The following is a 17297-nucleotide window of genomic DNA, read 5'->3' on the forward strand; positions in this document are numbered from 1 at the left end:
GCCACTTTCTTCTGACTATATCTCTGTGCCACCATGTTTGCTGAATCTGTCCTGCCGGCAGGAGAGGACATAGCTAGGGATGGTATGGTGGCGTCTAAGGCACAATCACACCTTACAAAATGTCAGGCTGTTGCTTGACTAGGCAATGAGACAATACTCCCAATATTAATGAGGACTTTACAGGGTCCACAGGGCTGTTTATGCCATTGTCATCCTCAGATGTCAAGTTCATCTGGTTTGATTTCTTCGTGGAGCCTTCGTAACAATCGAAACAATTGAGTGGCTTGCTAGGCCATTTCAAAAGGGTTGTTGAGAATCAACCCCATTGCTGTTTGTTGCAGTCACATGTAGGTCAGACCAGGTTAGAATAGCAGATTTCCTTCCCTGAATGACAGCAACGAACGAGATGGGCTTTTATGACAATTGGCAACAGTTTCATGGTCATCATTAGAATCTTAAATCCAGATATTTTATTGAATTCAATTTCCACCATCTGCTGCAATGGGATTTGAACGCAGGTCACCAGACTGTTAGCTGGGTTTCTGGGTTATATATCTAGATAATACCACCAGGCTATCACATTCCCTAAAATTAGTTTCATTACAAAATTTCTCCTCAACCACCTTCTCTAGACCTTCTAATGGATTCACAATGTGGATTTCATCCATCAAGAGATACAATGGAAATGACTTTCACAGCAAGATAAATCCAAGATACTTCAGAGAACAGTGGAAACCTTTATACATGCCTTCTTCAAACTAGTGGAATTTTGGGAACTCCCCTCTAAAGATGCTCACAGAAATGTGGCACTATTCTCTGTCTGCCGCATAACAACAAGCAAATCATGAGTCTCACCAAAGGATACACCATGTTTGCAAACTAGTGTCAAGCATGTGGAGGCCAAACACAAATAGGGGAAGGAGCATGTGAAAACCAGAGCATCCCAACTACCTGGCTCTTCATACATCTCCTAACAATTTGTGGCAGTTTATAGGAATCCAACATTGAGTTGTTTATTTATGTATGGACTCAACTCCAGAGTGGAAGAAATTCAACCTCAGTCTCAACAGACTGCCTAAAAAGACTAATTTGTCACCTTGAAATTTTGAAATCCATTTTCAAACAAAACTGAATTTAATAAACTTTAATACATATCCATCACCTGGAACTTTGATTATCCATGCCTTCAGCGGTCATGGCCTTTCACCCCGGAAATGCCTCCCATTTTGTATAGCATCAAAAGAACTAATCCTGTGAAACATGTTTTTGCCATTTCTACCACGTTAAAAAGGTGCTGTACAGACACAGGTTACTTACTATTAATCAATCCATGAGCATAATCTTTTGAAATGGCTATATTTTGAAGCAGTTTATTTTTAAACAATGTGCAAAAGATGGCCGTGTGATAACACAATAAAACATTACAGAAAGGAACGAGATAACATTGCCTGATTAGAAGATAAACATGAGAGGATAGAAAAAGAAGAAAGCTGGAAATGTTAATGGAAATAAAAATAATAAAAAATTTTGAATTTAATACCTTACAAGTTCGTTAGTGTGATATTACAGTACTTATTTGACATACATTTAATAATAGTATAAAATATAGCTGGGACAATCACTATGATGTAAATGTTTTCCAATGTGTTGTACAATGGCATCAACATCATGTTCAAAATCATTGCATACCAGTATCAGCATAATCAAAAAATTCCATTTCTAAATTCTTAAAACTGGAGTGAATATATTATTGTAGTAAAGGCTGGCTTAATGCACACTGGAACAAAACGTTAGCCCTGAAAATATCAAGTATGATTATTAAATTATTCACAATGATGTTCACACAAAAAAAGGGAGCTTAATATCTCTCTCAAAAGGGTGCATATAAATTCTGTGTAAATATTAAAATGCTATTTGCAGAAGTAAAATGTGACAGCCTGCAAATAATAAGCAGGTAATATAATAGCAGCATAATTCAAAATATATGTATAAAGTTATTGCATAGTGTGTTCTGGTACCCCAAAAATTCCAGTATTTCAAACTATAGAAACAAGGATTCAGATATTTCAAATTGACTTTTTCTGGAATTAGTCCATGAGCTAAGGCCAACAATCTTAAGAATTATGGTGTATCAGCCAAACAGCGTGAGTAACATGCAGAATTCTAGTGGGCTCAGTACAATCATATTCACTTCTTAGTCAATTGCACTAATCCGCAAACTTTGAGAATTGTTGGCAAGACACTGGATGGAAACTGATTCTTTTGAAGCACTGAGATCTGTCAAATACTTTAAAAAAGTGCTAACTCATATGGAGAAATGCAATTGTACCTTTGTCATCATTCTGGACCCATGGCTCTTCCTCATGGCTAAAGGACATCACAATTAACTTTTTTTTTAAAAACAGCAATATGGTCTATAACAACGGTTCCTCTTATTTGCAAGTAGTTGCTATTTGCAGTTGCTTAAATTACTTCAAAGTGACATTTATCAAATAAAATCCAAGCCATGAAGTTACAGCCATTCTTACACATGATCAGGTACTGAGCTCTTAGCTCTGTGGCATCTTTTTAACTGCAAAAGAACATCTGTAACTCAATAAGCTCAAGGCAATAGCTGTTGTATAAAATGTTACACAATATTATTATAGTCTTCCAAAGCTCTACTTTCTCTAATAATGTTAATGTTTGACCAAAGACCATCTTTTCTGTTTTTAAGATGTTGTTTTCTTCAGGCATCACTGTACAATGGTTATTGCTAGTGTATTGGCTGTTCAGGAATATTTAAATGTACAAAATGCCACAAGTATTCGCACTTGTTCAATGCTCATAATGTTTCATTCTCTGAACGATCTCAGTGGAAAATAAAACTGACTAATAATGGTGTTCAATCGCCTTCAAAAGGACATGAGGTCTGTAGCAAGCATCTGGTTGCCAAGTTCGCAGATCAACTAGAACCTGATTCAGCTTCTGCATCCAGAGGTTGCGTTCATCCTTGGTATCAGCTGATAACCAGTTCCTGGAATAGGTGGGAAGGAAAGGGAAAGGAGATGAAATTTTTGATTGGGTTAACAGAGTCATTAGAAAACATTAAAACAGTACATCATTGCTAGATTCCCGAAATCCAATTCAAACAGGTTTATATCCAATCACGTTTAGCTTTGGCCTTGTTCCTCTCCCCTGTGCTGATCTAATCAAATTTCCCTGACCCCACCCATTGTGGTATCCCTTCTACCCCCAGGTATGAAAAGCCAGCAGTTTATGTTCTGATGTGGAGAAAATATTTAACCAGTGTAGTCATGGTAAACTGAACATGGATAATAAGTTTAATTGCTTCTCAAATATAAAATCGGAATTACAATGGGGAATGAAAACAAAAAAACACTCTAGTAAAGCGCATGGTACATTGCAATAGTTAACTTCCACGTATCATTGTTTAACAAATCAGTGGGACCTGGAATAATATTGCATTAAAGAATGTTTCCAATAAATTCTGTGGCAAAGAATCTAGACTGAGCAGATGTTTAGTTACATGTCCCCAATTCTATCTGTCCCAAATTTTTGTTTTGTCTCAGCATACTTGCCAGATCAGATTATCCAGTTTCCTTTCAGGTACATACATCTCATTTAGCAAATGCTGCAGAGCAAGCAGGGCTATTACGTGCCACAAGTAAAACACCCCTACTAAAGTAGAAGGTTTAAATGAACGACTAAACCTACTTTCCCCTCGCATTTGCCTGTTTGGAATTTCATGGTAAACCGTAACATTATTGAAATCAGAAACTGAGAAGCAAGAATTGGAAACCATTGCCCCGATCTCAATACAGTATTACTGTCAGATGTCCTCAAGTCAGGTTGAATTGTGACCTCAAGACAAGTCAGTAACAAACAGAATAAAAGTAGCTTGCTTTGCCATTCAGTTGGATCGTGGCTGATCTGTACCTCAAGTCCATTTTAGTGTCAGATCACTTGGCACGTTTACCTAATAAAAATGTTATGATCACTACTTAAATGCCTTAATTGCCTCAGGATCCACAACGCTTTGAAGAGGAGAATTCCAGATTTCTACAATGCACTTGTGAAAAAAAAAAGTGGGTCTTGGATTTCCATCTACTGCCTAGCTCTACTTTTGGTGATTATACTGCTTCATTTTTTTTTCCTGGTAGGGGAATGCAAAGTAGTTTTTTAAAATTCATTCATAGCATGAGGGCATCGCATGTTAGTCCAACATTTATCGCTTGCCCCTAACTGCCTAAGAGGGCAGTTAGGAGTCAATCACATTGCTGTCTAGATTCGCACGTAGGCCAGACTAGACCAGATAAGGATGGCAGTTTCCTTCCCTAAAGGACATTAATGAACCAGATGGTTTTTCCAACAAACAGTAGATTCATGGTCATCATTAGACTCCTAACTTCAGATTCTTATTTAATTCAAATTCCACCATCTGCTGTGACAGGATTTGAACTTGAGTCCCTAGAACATTACCTGGGTCTCTGGGTTAAGAGTTAAGAGTTCAGTGGTAATACCACTAAGCCATCCTCTCCCCTTATTGACACATTTCCAATAAAATCCCCATTTAACTTTGAGCATCTGAAATAAATCGCTGTCCAACAGTGACTTAAAGGAATCTAAACCATTTCTATGTATTTTCCCTTACAATTTAACCCTTAAAGTTCAGGTATCATTCTAACAAATACATCACAGAGATTAGCAGGACATTACCAAGGCACTGAAACTTCATACAGAATGCTCCCTAAAAATATTCAAGACCCTGTTGCTTACTTAGTGACACAAAGAGTATTCTTGCACTGACTGACAAGAGTCTCTCTGTCATCTTCTCGTTGAGGTCTAACAGTGACAAGTTCCAATGTGTGGGGGCGAGCACAGAATTCACGATTAGCCGGTTCAATTTTCCTGCTTGTGCAATTAGCCAGGTTCAAACGGCCAAGTGGGTTCTGAAAGTAAAAACAGTTATGTTCAGTAAATCTTCAAAGCAAAAATTCAGAAAAATGAAAGGAATTTGCTAAACTTTGGTGAAACAACAACAGATGGAGCTAACTAAATAGCTCTGTCAGACAACCGAGAGAGGCATAATAGGCTGAATGGCGTCCTCAATATTGTATACTTTTGGAGTTCACCATGTGCAATTCAGGCCATCAATAGTCATGACAGAGGGGGACATTTAAACCAATGCAGGCCAATAGTGTTGGGCGAATCGAACAATATTTTACCCCACTTACTTAGGGTAGGTGATCAAAAGCCTGGTTATGGGATTATATTTTAAGAAGAATCTTAAACCAGAAGAGGCGTAGAGAAGCTGAAAAGCCCAGAGACCATTCCAGGCATGCGAACCTGAAGGCCAGGGCACCAATGATCTAGGAAAGGAAATCAGGAATGGGAGGAGACACAGAATTTTAAAATTGAGGCACTGTTGAAGGTATCTCATCTCCTTGCTATAATTTATTATCATCCCTGATTTTATCCTAAATACCTAAATTAACCTGGCAAACTTAGCAAACAAAGTACAATGGGAAATCCTCAAATCTGAAATGACTCCAGTACAAATGGAAATAATCTCAAAAGAAGACAGCAAAGGATAAAATCAAACAATAAAAATTAACTGATAACTAAAAGTGATGTATGGCAAATTCTGCTTTTGTGCAACTCAGTAAGAAGCCACTTGATCTTATGTGCAGAAAGTAGTTTGCTGAGAAAAAGGCGTAAACTTTCAAAACAAAGCTTTTAAATTACATCTATTTGAATAAATATTGAGTTGATCATTTGAAACCATCCTCACATGACAATACTTTACTCAAATATTAAACTGTACAAAAACAGAAGGTAATGGAGCATTGATATTAGGTCGGGCTCGTCAAAAAATTAAACAAAAATGGTTAAAACACTGTAAGCAGGCATTCAGCCTTTGAATTGGCGGCACCTTCAGTTTAATGAGCATATACAACAAGCAATGCTCAAAAAACAGCAGAAATAGTTTCTGAACTTTGCAGAATTTGAGAAAATAGACAAGGAAAACTAAAATGGAAAGTAGATTTTCTGAAGAAGCACTCAAGATACTCTGGGCATACTTTTCTACAGAAACGTGTGCAGAAGTCCTTGAATTACATAACTTGGGAATTGAGAAAATGTTGTGTTCAACAAATCTGCAAGTAAGCAGGATATATTCTCATAGCCCTGTTTACATCATAGCAAATCTTTGAAATGCTGACATTGTTCCAAATGACAGCAGGTGGATGATTCTGACCCTCAAGTCTCTTCTGCCAGTCAACGAGGTGAGGGCTAGTCTGTGTACAGTGAATGTCTGCAAATTGTACTCATATGAGATGACAAATGTTTTCTATTGGTGTCAGCAACATGCTGCACTATCCAAAAGACCTGAACCCTGTTGCAGATGAGACTCAGTATAGAAAGGGGACAGAGATTTGTAACTGTTCTGGATTTTGGATTTAAACTTCCTTTGTGCAGATTGCCAAGCTATTAGCCTCCTCACTCCCAGCATTTAAGTAAAAGGTGTGTAGCCACTCCTAGATAGCATGCAACAGAGCTGTAAATGATGTCAAGCATTTACAGGTTAGTTATTTCAAGCACATAAGAACGTTACTAATGTATGTGTTGCAGAAAAAATACAAACAGCAAAGGGATAGCTAATTTGCATTGTTGATAGAAAATAATAACTGAAGTGCACTAAAATTACACTGATAGTTCTTATGTATCTACAAACCTTGCATTTCTCATCATCTGGATAAGTCCAATATGAGATGCAGTTCCCTGATAAGACACACCAGCGTCGATGCCAAGCTCCAAAACCACTCACATCATCAAACATGGTCTGCAATGAAAGAAATGTGTTACATTTTACACCTTCTATGTAACACTGGATCATCTGTAAAAACACTGGTTTGGTGACTTCACCTAAAAAAAGTCTTTACGACTCAGAATTGCATTCAAGTCTATCCTAATTCTTGTCTGTTTATTACACACTTTTACCATATTTTACAGTCAACATGCTATATGTTTTATATTTCCTAAATAATTTTGTTTGTATTAGCCATTTAGTTTTTAAGAGAGCTAGGCCAGGCAGAAAAAGTTTATGATTTGACTTTCTTTCTGTCTAAAGAAACAAAATACAAAGTTAAACCTGGAGATTTTAAAACTTTGGTCAAACAGTCCAGTTCTACTGACCAATTTGTAAAGTGAGGCACTTCAACATAAAACAAACAAAACTTGGGTACTTGATTTTGTTCTGATCTTCGACAGGTATTCATTCCGAAGAGGTCATAAAAGGTAGAATGGTGCTGTGATTCACCAACAGGGACCATGAGGGCCTGGTGAATGGGATGGGGTCCAGTGGAGGGACAGCCTCTTTCCAGAGCACTAGCAGAGCAGGCCAGAGGTCGCCACTTGGGCCAGTGCTGCAGCTACAGTCCAGAAGAACAGCCAGCAGTACACCACAGTCAATGACGCCCTCTGCTCTGCCAGGATAAGTGCCACATCTTTCTCTCTGCTATCTCACATACATCTACCTCTGCTACTGTACTCACTTCATGCTAAGCCAAAGACTACCACTCTCATTAAAACATGCAACATCTTCTGATATTTTATAAAGCTCAGGTTAGACCCCATTTAGAATACTGTCTCCAATTTTGGGCCCCACACCTCAGGAAGGACATACTGGCCCTGGAGCATGTCCAGCGGAGATTTACACAGATGATCCCTGGAATGGTAAGTTTAACGTATGATGAATGGCTAAGGATCATGGGATTGTACTCATTAGAGACTTTAGAAGGTTGAGGGGAGATCTAATAGAAACTTACAAGATAATGTATGGCTTAGAAGGGGTGGACGCTGGGAAGTTGTTTCCGTTAGATGGGGAGACTAGGACCCGTGGGCACAGCCCTAAAATTAGAGGGGGTAAATTTAAAACGGAAATGAGACGACATTTCTTCAGCCAGAGTGTGGTGGGCTTGTGGAATTCATTGCCACGGAGTGCAGTGGAGGCCGGGACATTAGATGCCTTCAAGGCAGAGATTAACAAATTCTTGATCTCACAAGGAATCAAGGGCTACGGGGAGAGTGCAGGGAACTGGAGTTGAAATGCCCATCAGCCGTGATTTGAATGGCGGAGTGGACTTGATGGGCCGAATGGTCTTGCTTCCATTCCTATGTCTTATGGTCTTATGATCTTCCCTCACTTGCTCTCATTTCCACCAACTCCCCACACTTCTCAGCACTGTGTACTCACTTGCCTGGGATACCTCACCACTTTTGGCCACCAGCACCAGCACCAGCACAAACAGAAATGCCAGTCACTTTAATCTCATTCAATCCCTCAATCTTTCCCATGACTGGAGAAAACACCCATATCAGGGCAAAAAGAGCCACAGTGGAGGGTTGCTTGGTATCAGTTGCCTCGTTGTTTGTGGAACAAGACCAAGATAGCTTCTTGGGAAACGCCGAAATGTCCATGTCCGGGTAAAAAGAAAAGATCATTCTCACAGTAACCTTGCTGTCATTGTGATTTATTGGGGATCACTTCTAAACACTAGCCACAGCACCACTGCTCCTTGTTGACTTGCAGGTGCCAGCAGGATGCTCACAGCTGCGGTGAAGAAATAACTGCTCCATCAGAAAGCAGCTGTTCAAGCCCCGAGGAGGAAGTGTCAGCATCCTGCATCCTTCTATCAGCTCATATAGTGACACCTCAGTGGGAATGTCAGGTTTAGAACATTGAGGATTACAAACCAGCGAGCACCTCACTGATAGTGCAACTGCTAGCCGAGAATGAAACACCCATGCCCCAGCACTCGGACGATTGCCAGAGATCAGGTACCTGCTCAGGCCCAGGCTGAGGGACCCCTGTGGTATCAATCATGAACTGTCCTTACTCACATGGAGGAATAGGAGCAGCAGACACGTACGAAGCACAATCTTCTCCATCCAGAGGTTGCATAACTGCAGTTATCCTATGGAGATGTGGCTGCATCAAAACATGTGATCATCGGGCTCAAACATACATTTCATTGCCTCAGCCATTGGCCATCAGGACTGAAGGCATGGCAGCAGGGGAATGGGGAACTTGGCGCTCACTCCAGGCACTTCCTGGAGACTTGATGGTACTAGAAGGCACCCAGCCGGAGAAGAAACCATACAGAGGTCCCTCAGAAGTCTTTTCTCAAGGTAGTCCAGAGGCAGCTCTGCCTTCCAACCCACACCAACTGCCAGTCACCAACCCTTGGATGTTCAAGCCAAGGTAGATCCATCTTCTGCTGGCAAGGAGACACTCAATGTCTTGGCTGTCCAGACAAAAACCCTACACCAACTCCCCCAGTCAGGGTCACATGACTAAACCTCCAAAGGTTTTCACCTCCCTTGCTGCAGAACCTGAGACCACACCAAGTTATCACGAGAGAATGTAAAAATAATATATTTTTGAGAACATGCAAATGACAATGCACTGAATAATCAATACACATGTTTTCATAAATATTCATGGGTTTTCAATACAACTATTTGTTTGGGTTTCTATCTCACTCCAAATGCAATTGCATCACCATGTTTATCATCAGGTACCAGAGGGGAGGTTTTGGGAGTGAAAGAGAAGTGTGCAAGGGTGTCCCGGACGGAACAGTCCATGCACAATGCTGTCAAGAGAGGGGAATGTGTGGCTGATTGTGGCATCCTGCTGGACATGGCAGCTCAGGATGATAATGAAATGTTAGTCTTTGCCACAAAAGGATTTGAGTATAGGAGGAATGAAATCTTGCTTAAATTGTATAGAAACTTAGAACATACAACATTACAGCACAGTACAGGCCCTTCGGCCCTCAATGTTGTGCCGACCTGTCATACCGATCTGAAGCCCATCTAACCTACACTATTCCATGTACATCCATATGCTTATCCAATGATGACTTAAATGTACCTAAAGTTGGCAAATCTACTACCGTTGCAGGCAAAGCGTTCCATTCCCTTACTACTGTCTGAGTAAAGAAACTACCTCTGACATCTGTCCTATAGCTTTAAATTGAGGGGTGAAAGATATGCCCCCTCGTGCTCGCCGTCACCATCCCAGGAAAAAGGCTCTCCCTATCCACCCTATCTAACCCTCTGATTATTTTATAGGTATCAATTAAGTCACCTCTCAACCTTCTTTCTAATGAAAACAGCCTCAAGTCCCTCAGCCTTTCCTCGTAAGACCTTCCCTCCATACCAGGCAACATCCTAGTAAATCTCCTCTGCACCCTTTCCAAAGCTGCCACATCCTTCTTATAATGCAGTGACCAGAACTGTACGTAATACTCCAAGTGCAGCCACACCAGAGTTTTGTACAGCTTCACCATAACCACTTGGTTCCGGAACTCGATCCCTCTACTAATAAAAAGCTAAAACACTGTATGCCTTCTTAACAGCCCTGTCAACCTGGGTGGCAACTTTCGAGGATCTGTGTACATGGACACCGAGATCTCTCTGCTCATCTACACTACTAAGAATCTTACCATTAGCCCAGTACTTTGCCTTCTGGTTACTCCTACCAAAGTGCATCACCTCACACTTGGCTGCATTAAACTCCATTTGCCACCTCTCAGCCCAGCTCTGCAGCTTATCTATGTCTCTCTGCAACCTACAGGATCCTTCGTCACTATCCACAACTCCACCGACCTCAGTGTCGTCTGCAAATTTACTAACCCATCCTTCTACGACCTCATCCAGGTCATTTATAAAAATGACAAACAGCAGTGGACCCAACACCGACCCTTGTGGTACACCACTAGAAACTGGTCTCCAGGATGAACATTTCCCATCAACTACCACCCTCTGTCTTCTTTCAGCAAGCCAATTTCCGATCCAAACTGCTATATCTCCCACAATTCCATTCCTCCGCATTTTGTACAATAGCCTACTGTGGGGAACCTTATCGAAACTTGGTTAGAATGAAGGACTTTGCACAGTTTCTGTATTCTTTTATCAGGATAGATATTATTACCATAGAGGGAATGCAACTAAGGTTGGCCAGGCTTGTTTCAGATGACAAGACTATCCTTTGAAGAGACATTAGGCAAACTGGGCCAGTATTATCTTGAGTTTCAAAGAATGAGAGGTGGTCTTATTTTGGGTGGCACTGCTGTCTCAGAACCAGGATCAAGGGTTCGATTCCAGCTTTGGATGACCATCTGTGTTGAGTTTGCTTATTGGTCTGGTTTCCTCCCACACTCCAAAAGGTGGACAGGTAAATGAGGGTTTATGGGGATAGGATGGGTTTGGGTCTGGGTGGGATGCTCTTCAAAGGGCTAGTGGGACACGCTGGACTGAGTGGCCTCTACCTACCTGCATTGTAGGTATTCTGTGATAACATCAGTTTGTACCATGGAACAATGTGGAAATTGAGAGTCTGCTATAGAATACAGAAGCAAAATGAACACTTCCCAGGCTCGTTGTCTGAGAACACACTAACCAGACTCCTGACTGTGACCAATCACTTGGATAGGAACTGCAGATTGCTTTTAACTTGCTGTGCCAGGATTGACCAAAGCCCATATGGACTTTAAGGGCTACTTCTCCAAAACTTTGAAACATGGTTGTTTGCTTGCTGCTTGCCACGAGCTGCTGGCAGATGGTGCAAGCATGAGACTGATGTAGCACAATGCCACACAGAAAGATACCCTCTCCCTTAGCTGAAGGCTGTTGGCCACAAGGCGCCTAGTCATGTGGCCGTGCTAATAAGGAAGCGAGCAGCCATGAGATGTAACCTGGTTTATTGTATGGCGCTGGGCCCAGGACAAAGTGGCTATGCAGCAGCATTTCAATGCTAGTTTCCAGCGCACCCTACAATGCCTTCTCAGTGATAATCATAGCATTAAAAAAAAATCAGAAATTACATGGGCAGGAAGCTGCTCAATTTGATAACTTCAAAAAAAAAATTACTGTCTTGAAGAACATGTTTTGCAGTTTCCTTTTGCCAATGACTACATTAGCTGCTGGTTCCCAGCAAAGTGTCCTGCAAGTGGATTAGAGAGGTACCATTAAGATTCTGAGGGGTTGGCAAATAACAGATACCAATGTCTGTGGATAAGGGGTGCATTTGATTGGTGCCCACAGATCATGACTTGAGATGCTGTTGCTTGGTAATCAGCATAGAGGCTGCTCACGGCCAGTGGTGAACTGAAATTGCAAGGTACCTGCTGTGAATTCCATGTTGAGAATTAGGAGTTTCTAGTTTGCTCACAACGGTGATAGGATGGGAAGCTTCATATTAATGAGGTGAGCTGTAAGGTTAGTAAAAAGTCATTATAAGCAGTAATTCTCCTTAATATGCAACTTGCCACGATCCAGCTTGAATCTCGACTCAGTGCCTAGAACATAGTCAAAAGAAGCAAACTGTACATAAAGTCAAAATAAGGCCTGGCTGAACTTGTCGTATGATTTTGCCACATTTCTCAGAATATCCCATGTCATTCAGGCCTCTGCAAGATTCACTCTTTTTATTTTACTGGGAACCAGCAGCTAACTTACTCATTGGTAAACAGGAAACTGCAAAATACATCCTTCAAGACAGTGATCTTTTCTTGAAGTTATCAAACGGAGCAGCTTCCTATCCATGTAATTTCTGATTTTTAATGTCATGACTATCACCGAGAAGGCATTTGCAAGAATGGCACAGAACACTTGTAGAAGAGAGTGTTGATGGAAGTATGTAATCTTGGTTAACTCTCAGTTAGCAGGAATGGAGCGGAAGACATATCATCATCATCCAGAACATGTGGAGTACATCCTGTGGAGTATTGGAACAGTCAAGCCAAGGTGACAAATTTCCCACGATAGCATTAACTTCTACAAGTCCCCATGCTAACTGAGCCAAATTCTTCATCAGGTCAACAAACATGGAGAAGTCCATTTTCTATTCTTACTCTTTTTTTCCTGAAACCGTGTGACTTCAAATACTCTTATCAGTCATTTTTTGGCTCTTTATGAAGCTGCATGACTTCTGGAAACAGATCCTAATTAAAACATTGCGCTAAGTCATTGTATAGTTGTAGAGTCATACAGCATGGAAACAGACCCTTCGGTCCAACCAGTCCATGCTAACCATAATCTCAATTAAACTTGACCTACCTGTCTGCACTTGGCCCATATCCCTCCAAATATTTCTTATCCATGTACTTATCCAAATGTCTTTTAAACTTGCAGTACTCCTTTCCACATCTTCCTCTTGAAGTTCATTCCACACACAAACTACTCTGCATAAAGAGAGTTGCCCCTCATGTCTTTTCTTTAAATCTTTCTGCTCTCACCTTAAAAATACGTCCCCTTGTCTTGAAATCCCCAATCCCAGGGAAAAGACACCTACCATCCACCTCATCTGTACTGTCATGATCTTATAAACTTTTATAAGATCATCACTCAATGAAAATTGTCCCAGCCTATCCAGCATCTCCTTATAACTCGAATCCTCTATTCCCAGCAACATCATGGTAAATCTTTTCTGTATTATCTGCAGCTTGATAATATCCATCCTTTAACAGGGGGACCAGACTGGACACGGTACTCCAGAAGAGCCCTCATCAATGTCCTAGACAATATCAAATGACATACCAACTCCTATCCTCAAAAGGTTCGAGTAATGAAGACAAGCTTGCTAAATGCCTTCTTAATCACTGTGACGACATGGTTCCGTAGGATTCTGGTAAAGATTTTGGCAGCAATGGAGAGAAGTTAGATTCCTGTGTGATTGGCTACTTTCTTTCAATTTGTTTAGCCGGACAACATCAGGGTAATTAGCTAACTTAGTTCCGGGGAATCATTATTTTGTAAACAGATTACTTAAAATTCCACTGGATGGTGCTGTTAGGTTGAAGTACAAAAGAATTCCTGATACACATCCAAATACATTAGAAACAACATTACAAGATCTATGATGGATGACAGGTCAATGCCAACATACAAAATACTTGCCCCACATTCTATCCTTTGAACTGGATATATTATTCGATTATCAGGAAGCTGTCAAATCATTTGGCCAATATTTGTCAGTCCGGCTCAATGGTGGCACACTTTCTTGACTCAGGAGGTGGAAATTGGAATTAGTAGCATTTGCTTGGGTACTTTAAGTGATATCAGGGATGGAACTGGGATCCTTTGCTTGTGCCCATAGTTCTGTTAATCATCATTCAGGCTGTCAACTTGATAATAGACAAAAAAGGTACTTTTGTCCACATCTCAGAGATAGATTTGGACACATGTATATGCAACTTAGGGGACCAACTCCCGGTCTTGGTTCCTGCTTTGACTTCGATTCACCCTGAGACCATCAGCACCAGTGCTGACAGCCTCTGGTAAAACTAATGCGAAACTGCATGCAAGTACAGGCAAGCACTTGCTTGCAATAATCAACACCACTTCTAATTCCTATCTCACCTGTCACATTTAATGCCCTTACCAAAGTCAACTTGCTCAATTTAAAACTGAACCAAAAGCCTGGCACTTTACTGTCAATCAGCATTAATGGGTGCTTCCTCCAGGCCAATACCTCTGCAAGAGTCCACTTGCCAATCAATCAGCATGCTCTACCCATGCAGTTTAAATGTTGGTTTTCCCCTGAATTAGTATCTTTGAGAAATGGCCTGATGAATGCACATCGAAAAGTTTTGACAACTTTTTAATTCAGCAGTAATAAAAATTGCTTGATTCAGAAGGAAGAGATCAAAGTCAAGCCCACAATTTCAATGTCAAGGCAGAATTGTTCACTAAAATTTCATGACCTAGCATGGCATAGGTGTACACAGTGTGCTAAGGATCCTTTCTGGTCCAGCATGCAAGATAGGCTTTCGCCCTTCACCAGTTGCTACAGCCTGACCAACTGCCGGCATATCCATTTAAGTAAAATGCTGTTGCCTTATGGCCTACGGAAAGGACGTAAAAGTGTGCTATGTGGTTCTTTGTAGAAACTCAGAAAAGCCATTATTCCATGTTACAAGTGAGGGAACCAGTTCCAAAGCTCCACCATTAAGAATGCATGAACACTGGAAGGCAACTTCCAGACTTGGTAAGAAAACGTACTTTGGCAAGCTACACTTCCAGTCAGCTCGCTAGTTTAGGTGACGACATCACATTTTTTAGAGGATGCAAATATGTATTCAGTCTTCACTCTCTTCTATATGAATGTGCAGAAAGATGAATGACTTGCAACAAAAGAACTAAATAGCTATTAAACAGATGTGATGGCCCAAGAATGTGTAAACTTAAGCACAAGCTTGTTCCACCTTCCTTGACAATTTAATTATTAATTCTTCAAAAACAAAAACAATCTGCAGAGATTATTTCTACTGTTAACTTACCAAAAAACCACGTTCCTCAATCATGGAACCAACCTGGCACTGCACTTTCACACAAATATGACCTTCAAGAGGAGATGAGAAAGGAACCTACAAAGAACAGAAGAACTGTATATTATATTTGGTTAATACTTTAATCAGTGCTCTAATTAGATCCAATGATCTGATACATTACTTCAGTCTGTTAATTTATTTTGCATAATTGAGCTGCAATCTGAAAGCTACTAGAAAGTGACAACAGACTTTCATCACACTTTAGTGGACAAGGTCAGAAGTATTTCGCACTGCTTTGATGCATTTTAACTTCCCGAATGAGATTAATAGTAACTGACAAGCACCAAAATATTTGTGTTGTGCAGCACACTGAGTGCCACAAGGTATAATAAAGGCCTCACAAATAACAGTACAAAAGCTTCAAGATTGCTATAATTCATTTGTTAATTGAGTTGCAATTCAGTCGTACCAAATCCTCCATGTCTGATCGTGAGTTAAGGCAGCTGTGTGATTTTATTTATCACAAGCTCTCTGTTTTGTGGTTCTGAAGTTACGAATTTCACTGTATGTTGCCTTACTTAGTTACTTAAGAGTGTGTAGTGCACACCTCACATTGTAGATGTTTTCTAGATCCTCAAAAACAAATAAAACCTACACAAAAATTGCTGTTGGGGTGTTTAGCCAAGTAAAAGACAAATTATTCATATATTAATGGTCAAATTCTAATAGAAAATCCCAGTACCACAAGATGTTTCAGGTACCTAAATTCTAACAAGTAGTCATCAAATTTACACTTTGGATCAATTAAGTAATGAAATAAATTAACATTTCATTTGTTACAATATGTCTTGTTTCAAGTGTTCAAAGCAGCAAGTCATTAGTGCCGGCTGATTCTCATTCAACGACAAGGACAAATAATTTACGCCATTGAGCAAAAAGAGCCATGCACAAGTTACTATTGTGCAGACTGAAGCACTTCATTTGAGCACTTCAGCAAAGAATCTGTGTTGAGAGAACAAAACAATAGAACAGAAGCAACTGTCAAGACAATACCATGAAAAATAGAGGTGAATCAGGTGACTGTTTGGACAAAATGTTACAAGCATTACATGGATACCAAACAGAATCTATTGAGTATTATCACGATGATTCCTAACCACCAAAAAGGTGAAAAACAATTTACTACAGCAGCTGGTCACCTAATCATTATCAGTCTGTATTTTGAATTGTAATGATTGCAGATTTAATCAGTGGCTTTTACATTTTTGATCATTTTAGTCAAACTTAATGTCCTTAATGTATTCCTTTTAACAAATTGTTTATTCAAACATATTAAAATAGCTTGTGCAAAAGCTCACTTATTAAAAGCATTAATGACATGCAGCAAGCAATAACAGCTGCGTTATTGATTACAAGGAGTGTAATGTGCAGCAAGGTGAGTGTCAACAGGCAAACTAACTACTAGCAAGGGATGATCCATGAATGACACAAATATAGCAGCCTTTTCCTGAAGAATATTTCCCAGAAACACTAAATGAGTTATTGCATAAATTAAAGGCATGAATAAAACAAGTTGCATGCAAGATATTTATCAAGCTGCGGCAATATTTTTAAAAAATACAAGGATTTACTTTGATAACAGCAAATTAGAGCATGGCAATGAGAAGATCTATTTAAAAGGATACTTCATCCATACCTTGAGTAATATTATATGTTTTACATCTAATTTGAGATACATTATCTTTAATTTCTATTAAGAATTGCAAAATCAAGAAGGTATGCATGCACAGAGCCTTTCACGGAGTATCTGAAAGTGCCTTGCAGTGAAGAAAATATATCTTTACATGAATTGTAATTTTGCCACTGTAACTTTGGAGATTTGCAAATCAGCCAAATTGTCCATCAAATTGCCACAACTGCAAAGTAATAACAAGCTGACGATTTGTGTTCACCATGTTA

General features: G+C 40.0%; 1 protein-coding gene across 3 annotated transcripts in view; it reads right to left on the minus strand.

Annotated features, from left to right (window-relative positions):
* Positions 1–1215: 1215 nt before the first annotated feature.
* anln (anillin, actin binding protein) overlaps positions 1216–17297 on the minus strand; it is a 95842-nt gene continuing 79760 nt past the window's right edge. For all 3 annotated transcript variants that reach the window (XM_059653013.1, XM_059653015.1, XM_048549130.2), the window contains 4 exons: positions 15348–15434; positions 6737–6844; positions 4780–4952; positions 1216–3016 (listed from right to left, as the gene is read on the minus strand). In XM_059653013.1, coding sequence (XP_059508996.1) covers positions 2872–3016; positions 4780–4952; positions 6737–6844; positions 15348–15434 — 513 coding nt within the window. In that variant the 3' untranslated portion in view covers positions 1216–2871. The remainder of the gene's footprint in view (positions 3017–4779; positions 4953–6736; positions 6845–15347; positions 15435–17297) is intronic.

This window comes from Stegostoma tigrinum, chromosome 2 (assembly GCF_030684315.1).
Source record: "Stegostoma tigrinum isolate sSteTig4 chromosome 2, sSteTig4.hap1, whole genome shotgun sequence".
Lineage (NCBI taxonomy): Eukaryota > Metazoa > Chordata > Chondrichthyes > Orectolobiformes > Stegostomatidae > Stegostoma > Stegostoma tigrinum.